Genomic DNA, 8420 nt, shown 5'->3' on the forward strand with positions numbered 1-8420 from the left:
ACCGGGGAAACCGCTATATCTCCAGCTCCCAAAGCGCCTCCTGCTGGCAGAGAATTAATTTGCAGTCTGTGGGAAACACTGGTGTCTGTCAGCAAACATAAACAAAAAGCATTCTTCAGAACTGTTTTGAGAAGGTGCTTAAGTTTTGAGCCATGTATTATTACTCTGAATTAGGCTACTACTACTATTACTATCTTGTACCCTGCAATACTCATTTACTCAAACTCACTTTTGAGATGAATGGGGCAAAAAAAAAGAAAATTGGCCAAACATATCGGCCAGAAAAATCGGCATCATATATCGGCCATTGGCTGCCCTGATTTCTAAATATCGGCATCGGCATCGGCCAGTGAAAAACCCATATCGGTCGACCTCTAGCAGGTGCCGTCACATTCTCACTGTGGGTATGTGTCCAGTACAACCCTCACACACAAGTGAACTTTAGAGGAATGAGAATCATGTCAGATGTCAAATATCAGCTCAGTTTCTATGAGCCAGTGTCATAAATAAACATGCCATCGCCTGTTATAATCACATTATTGAACAGTTCTGTCAGGACCACTATCGTCAAAGATGATTGACAATTAGCATACAGTTTGGATTGGCGGTATGGTTTTGTTCTGGGCAAGAACTCCCTGCGCCTCCATGCAGCCTAGCATGGATGAGATCAGGGAGAGCAGCAATAACCCCCCAGGGTAAACAGAACAGAACTAACATAAATGTATTGCAGATATTGTTAAGTTCAATCATTGTATGTACACATTTTAGAATTAGTCTGATTCAAGGAGAACCAGAAGGCTGAATCCCGACTGACAGAGGAGGAGTTGGGGATGGAGGAGGGTAATTAGCTATTGAGCAATGCGAAAACTGCTGATATACTGAGGGACCTTATATATGAATGCTTAGATAGGTGTCGTATTCCCATAGGTAGATGGGGATCAGCTGAGAGTCAGCTGATGCGAGCTTGACTAACGTGACCTGCCAGAAGTAACGCTACGCTTGATTTCAATTCAATTCAATTCAATTATTGAACAGGTGGATTTTGTGCTGCCCTGTTGCTACCACATGCCACTACGCTGTAAAAGAAAAGTAAATTGAAAATAATAATAAAAAAAAATGTTGTTGATGAAATAGAATGCTGCAGCAAAATTTGAGACAGTGACAGTGTACAGTGTCACCCACACAAAGACAAAACCATCAGGATAAAGGCCTGTACACAACAAGAATGAAAACTACAATGATAACTATAGTGATGACTATATTAGCGTCCATATCAACGGCTGTTATGGAGTTATGGTCTGTCAATATAACTGCAGTACATGCTTATAAAGTGGATTTTGATTGGCTATCATCTTTCCTAGCATTCACTAAATGGAAAAAAATCACTCTGAAAATGGTTCCTATGATATATCTCCTCTGTGCCATTATCGTTATAGTTATAATATATCGTTATATATCGACTTTCTTGTTTTTTATTAAAACTTTATAGTTATTATTGTTCTTCTATGTATCATTAGCATAACTCAGATCACTCAAAAATGCAATAAACATTTACTTAATATTTTTTGTAATAATAATTTAAATGTTACACAAAATGGCTTAATGTACATAAATGGTAATAAATAAATGAATAAATCAAATGTGATGTATCACACAGGGATTTCTGGAAATGTTATTCATTATGATGTTTATCATATCTCCCCATCAAATGTAATATAATTTTTCACCCTATGCACAAGGTATCTTATAATTATTAGACATTTTTAACAATAAAATGTAAAATCAGCTCTACACGACGAGAGAACTCTGACCACATGACAGTTTGACTATGTTTTTTTTTTTTTTGGAAGGGTACATCATGTTTATCCAGAACTGCAATGAAAGGCTTTAAATTCTGTGGAATACATCCACCAAACAGGCCATGCAGCATTCTTCACAGCGTGCACAGGGTTGATGTTTGTGACTGGCTGCTGTGTGCATATGTGATCTCTGTTCCCACTTTAGCCCAGCAGTTAACCCAGTTAGCCTTATTTATGAGTCCCCTTCACCCAATTAGGACTCTGTAAAAGTGCGCACTGCACTACAAAAGCACCATCCTCCATATACAACGGCATGCTTTGCGCATTCCAATGCGATCAATGGTCCTTAGCAGGTCATCTGCTGTGAATCAATGCACTCTATTTACTACTTGCGTCTGTTTGACCTGTTTCTCATCTCATTGTTATTCCCTGCTATTTTCACCCATCCAATCAAATAAAAGCTCTCTATATATTTTTTTTCAAATGTCAACTCATGAAAAGCTTGATGGGAGCTGAAAAATCTTCTTCAAATATGATTCAGAGATGGAGGATAGAAAAATGAATGTGACTGCCTCGGTGTAATTACATCATTGGAAAAAAGAGCAGGCGGGAAGTGGCCGTGTGGAGATAACAAACATCTCTCTGTTACGCTGCTATCTCTGCATTAGTGGACTCTAAAGAAGGACACTAATGTCATTCCTGATGTCCAGTGAAAGGGCAAATAGACCACGTGGATGGGAGCATGTGTGTGTGTGGTCTGATATCTTGTCACCTCAGGATTATGGTTTATAAATCAAACAATGGTTTTGCTGTTATGTAAGAAAGAATTAGGGGCACTTTTTTTGCATAGACACTGAAAATATTTAGATTAATGGCTGATAGGGTTAGGTGATTATAGCAAAAAAAAAAATCTATTTCTGTGTGATGCAAATAAATCAATGACTCAGAGACGGGTTTTGAATCAATGAGACTGACAGTTTGAACTGATTTGTGGAAATAGATTAAATAAATACATAATTGAATCTGAGTTCAATGACATGGTATAACATTGATAACATTAAATAAAAATCATAGCAAAATTATAAAATCAATGCAATTCCAGTACAGGTTTTTCTAGAATTATTATCATTAGATTCATTAAATCTAATTAGATCATTAGATTAGATTTTTTTTTTTGGTTTGGTTTGACTTTTTAGTTTTTTGTTTTGTTTTTCATTTACTTTAGTATTTTCTTGTTTTTCATTTAATTTAGTTTTGCTTTGTTTTTGTTTTGTTTTGTTTTGGTTTTAGTTTGTTGTTGTTGTTGTTGTTTGTTTTGTTTTTCATTTAGTTTATCTTTGTGTTTTGTTATGTTTCTCGTTTTGTTTTGTTTTTTGTTTTTGTTTTTCAATTTTTTAATTATTCATTTTATTTTTTACATGATTGTAGATGTGTTGATTGCATCTTCCTTTTCATTCTGGAAATAATCAATAACTGGGTGTGGCAATGGCAGATGAGCAGCATGGGTTGTTTCAGATTGGACAGTTGGAAATATTGGCAGCATCCCAGACAGCGAGTGGAAGATCAGCCTCAGGGCTCATCCAAGACACACAGGCCCTTATTGTGTCCAGACACTCAGAGTGACCCCATTCTCAAGCTGTGTCAATCTGGTCTGCCTAAGGGCTGAAGCTTTTCCCTATGAGTGTGTATAACCTTTTTGAGTAGGGGTTGGTTTCAGGAAAATAGAAATGTATTTAATGATCTCATTATGCATCTTGTAAACAAGCTTGTTTTACATGTGTTCTCAGGTGGGGAAAGAGACGGTACAGACCACAGAAGACAAGATTATGAAGAGAGACATGCCTCCAGCCTTCATTAAGTAAGACCTGTCTTCGTGTCTCTCTCCAGGCACCCGTCATGTGAACATACATCAGTTCTAATCACGCTGAACACATACACGCTCATTGCACAGGATTAACAAACATGTGCCTTTACTTTGTCAAGAGAAGTTTAAAGTGATGATGCATTATACAGGATTGTCTAAACATCTAAAGCTTTTTGCTCTTCCCGATTTTAGATACCTGTAAAGCCTGATGTCAGAGTTTGAGATCTTTGATGTACTGACCTTGAAGAAAGCTTGAAATAATGTACAGTGTGATGGAGGTTAAATAAGGTCTTGCAGGACATATTCCTTTGGTGCGATTGCTTGCTGAGGGGCTGAGTCATCCCCTCACTGCTGAAGCTTGGGGGGCATTTTCCACTGAGCTTACGATGCATTATTGATAAGTCTACGCAAAAACTATATGACTGCTCTCCCTAGTGTCTCCCCGGCTGTGTGAAGTGGTGTCTTGGCTGCAGATGGGGCAGTTAGTATTGAATCTGTTTAATATTGATGCAAACTGTCTGTTTGTGTGTCTTTCACCATCTTTTTCCTCACTTTCTCAGATGCTCTAAGTCAGAAAGTCACAGAGAACACAAAGAGGAGCTTGCTCCTTTGTTCCTCAAATCTTAAAGGGTAAAAAGTAAAGAAAACAGCATTTTTTTTGTTTTAAATGCTTTTTTTACAAGGAAAGTGGGGAGATGGCTAGCAATGAGAGAAGAGGAGGTAACTGGGTCAAGACATTATTTTATATATTATATATTAAATGTATTTATGTGTAATATCTATACAATTGCATAAAACATAAAAATCTAAAACATTATAAATTATAGAAAAAAATAGAATATAAATGTATAATAATATTTTTTTGGAAGTGGAGAGATGGCAAGAAATGATGGAGAGAAGAGGAGAAAACTGGATCAAAACACTATTTTATATATCATGATTTTATATTATATGTAATTATATATTCTAATGTATATTTAAATTGCATAAAATAAAAATGAAACTAATTTTTTATATTAAATTATTTTTAATAGTATATAATTAAAATCATTCATTATGTTTTATGAAATACAAAAATGTAATACATATATAAAGAGAGTGAACGAGAGAGAGATTTCTCATAAAAAAATGTAAATTATTAGGTTACACTTTACTTAAAGCCTTTATGAATAATGTATTATATGATTAATTTTAATGCATTAATTATGCCTTGTAATGCACCTTATAATGCATTGTACAGTCTCATGAATAATTGTAACCATTGTTAATACATTATAACACTTATCAATTCATTGTTACACTGTGCATTTTAAATGAATTATAGCAAGATATAATGTATTACAACACACATTCTGAATAATTATAATGCATTATACCCTTTAGTAACACTTTATAATTCATTATACAGGCTTTACGTAAAGTATAACCAATTATTAAATTTAATTATTTTTTGTATATAATATACTTTATATAGATGTATGTATATAGATTTGTAAGACCTCATGCACATGTAGTGGTGTAAGAAGGTCCATATGGACCCTGAACAGCTTCTCCTGACTCACTAATCGAGCTCCTGAGGGGAATCATTTTTCAGAAGATTGTACAAATGTGAAATACATGACAAACCAGAATTACAAATTGTGATATGGTCATTCATACTAAGCAAGTTCAAATTTAGTTGGAAAAACAGATGGAGGCTACATTTAGAAGAAATGTTTACAGTTATTAGTGGTGTTTGCTAAGACATGATTCACTAGTTTTATTGCTCATAGTTAATTAGTTAGGTTAGGTTTTAACTTGTTTCTGTCAGGAAATCATCGCAATCACTCACGTCAGCACAGTCACCTCCTCCGACACACACCAGATCCCAATCACCCGAATTCTGATCACCTGCACCTGCATCACCAATTAAGCCCGCTATATCTTCTCTCTCCACTCAACATTCCAGTGTCCGGTCTTCCGTTCACTACCTGAACATTGCCAGACTCCTTACATGCTTTACTAACGGTTGTTTCCTTACCTCCAGAAGTCAATTCGGTCTCCGCTCTTCCGATTCTCCTCAGCCACGGTTCATCTCCAGGATTCCTACTACTATCAGAACCCAGATTACCAAGAAGCTAAGATACCCAGAGCTATCTCATATCTCTCTTAGTCACCTGCCTTCGATCCTGACCATCACAGCATTGACAATAAACCCCTCTGTTTACCTGAACTCCTCTTGTCTCTTGCCTGTTTGTGACAGTTTCTGTACCATTTATGGTGCAGACATGATGATAACTCAAGTAGGGCTGCGAATCAAGGAAAGGTATGCTTGCTATTACCTTACAAAGCGATTAGACTTGATCAGGCTTGGCGAATGATAAAGTGTGGGTATCTGTATCTATTTGAAATGGCTGGGCAGATGGGCTCAATTAAAGACAGTAAAAGTCTTAGCTGACACATTTGGCACCATAAACACAAGCTGGCACAGGGCTCATCAATCAGCACACATGTGGTTGGTGACAGGAAATGTGAACCTCTCTATATATAGGCTGTGTAGTAAGCACTGAGACCCGGGTGGTGCCTCAGGGAGGTGCCTGCATAAGTCTGGGTCTCCACTGCAGAATAACGATAAAGCGAGGCCTCCTCCAGAACACGTCATCATCCCGCTCTCCCGTGGGCTGCGGGGCGACTGGGACGTGCTTTAATTTCTATTAATATAGTGTTATTGAGTCTGAGAAGATTTTACACTGCTTGCTGGAAAGCTTTGGAGTTGTTTACTGCTCTCATTTCTGGGAATTGAGTGTTTAAATTATCTTGATTTGTGATTTAGTGGGCCATTGATTTAATTGCAATTAAATCAATTAGTAATGTCACCTCCTATTTGAGTCAAATGCGTAGTTTTTCTTTTTTCACTGAATATTGCATTTATTTAGTATTGAGCATTTTTAATAGTGCAAGGCAAGCCATTATAGATTTATACAGTATGACTTATATATTTTTTTAGGATATTCATATCAGTTGTGATTTTTTTGTTTTTGTTTCTCAGGGTGGAGAATGCCAGTGCAAAGCTGGTGGAAGCAGCTCGGATGCTGAGGACAGACCCGTACTCTGTCCCGGCCCGTGATTATCTCATCGATGGCTCGCGGGGCATCCTCTCAGGGACTTCAGACCTGCTTCTGACCTTTGACGAGGCAGAGGTACGAATGGAAATGAAGGCTATCTTGATGATGCTTCAAGGCTGATGATTAATTTTCATAAAAAGTAATTGAGATAAATGATTAGCCTAAGCTTAATACACATACACTGCCATTCAAAAGAAGCTCAGTATTCAGCAAGATGCACTGAATTGACCAAAAGTGACAGTAAAAATGTTTATTATCTTATAAAAGATTTCTAATAAATGCTATTCCTATGAAGTTTCCTCCAAAAATATATATTATGGTTTCAACCAAAATATTAACCACCACAACTGTTAATAATAATAATAAAAAATGTTTTTGAGTAGCAAATCATCATATTAGAATGATTTCTGACAGATCATGAGACAGTCAAGACTGGAGTAATTGCTAATGAAATTTCAGCTTTGCCATTGCAGGAAAAATGACATTTTACAATATATTAAAATAAAAAATATTTTTTTTAAATTGTAAAAATATTTCACAATATAGCTGTTTTTAATGTATTTTTGAGCAAATAAATGCGGCCTTGGTGAACATAAGAGATTTCTTTGAAATCATTTAAAAAATCTTGCTGACCCCAAACTTTTGAACAATATTGTACACCTGCAGAAGTCATTTACTGGGATTAAACAATGAAACATATTTTCTTGGCTTTGTGAACAAATAGTGCACAGTGGTAGAATGACATTTTAAATAAGTGTTTTATGTATTATTCTCTTTGGTAATACTCTCTTTACACTTGACTGTTTCATGGTGTTTTTATATTCACTTTAAAATGTGCGATTGTAAAGTGCACAGTAATTTGTTTATTTCACATTTGGCAATTTTTCAGATGTTTGGCTATTAATGTGAAACTGGCAGTCGACAGTAAAACATAACATGTTCTCCTCCGAAGGCTTGATTTTTGAAACTGTCAGGATTCTGGACTGTTCTGTGTCGTGTTTTGCCCCTGTTTCTGGTCCTGTGTTTCCTTATTTGGTCCTTCCTGTTTCCATTAGGTTCCCTGATTAGTTCATCATTTGTTTCCAGCTGTGTTTAGTTAATTATCTTCATTTCCCTGTGTACTTAGGCCCCGGAGACGACGCGTTTAGCTGTATATGCATACATTTTGTATTGTATAGGCGTTTCCTCCACACGGATCCGACGTTTTGGGAGAGTGAAACCGATATTTTTTTAAACCGGGTCCCAGAGTGGATAACTCTGAAAACGCCGCCCTTGCGTTTTCGTGTGGACAGCGAAACCGTATATTTTCTGAAACGATGACGTCATCAGCCCACGTCTCGCCCCTAGTCAGACACCGCTACGTCATGTAATAGCAACAAAAACATGAACAAACATTGAACGATTGTCTTTTTATCAACTAACATTAAAGGGGTCATATGATGCTGCCAAAAAGAACATTATTTTGTGTATTTGGTGTAATGAAATGTGTTTATGCGGTTTAAAGTTAAAAAAACACATTATTTTCCACATACTGTACATTATTGTTTCTCCTCTATGCCCCGCCTTTTTGAAACGTGTCGATTTTTACAAAACTCATCGGTCTGAAAAAGCGAGGTGTGCTCTGATTGGCCAGCTATCCAGTGCGTTGTGATT

The 8420-nt window shown here is 36.5% G+C and overlaps 1 protein-coding gene across 4 annotated transcripts in view; it reads left to right on the top strand.

Moving 5' to 3' along the window:
• vcla (vinculin a) overlaps window positions 1–8420 on the top strand; it is a 49928-nt gene that overhangs the window by 7509 nt on the left and 33999 nt on the right. For all 4 annotated transcript variants that reach the window (XM_016457859.1, XM_016457860.1, XM_016457861.1 and 1 more), the window contains exons 2-3: window positions 3587–3657; window positions 6692–6842. In XM_016457859.1, coding sequence (XP_016313345.1) covers window positions 3587–3657; window positions 6692–6842 — 222 coding nt within the window. The remainder of the gene's footprint in view (window positions 1–3586; window positions 3658–6691; window positions 6843–8420) is intronic.

The sequence above is a fragment of the Sinocyclocheilus anshuiensis genome, unplaced genomic scaffold, assembly GCF_001515605.1.
Source record: "Sinocyclocheilus anshuiensis isolate Anshui unplaced genomic scaffold, SAMN03320099.WGS_v1.1 scaffold63, whole genome shotgun sequence".
In the NCBI taxonomy this organism is placed as follows: Eukaryota; Metazoa; Chordata; class Actinopteri; order Cypriniformes; family Cyprinidae; genus Sinocyclocheilus; species Sinocyclocheilus anshuiensis.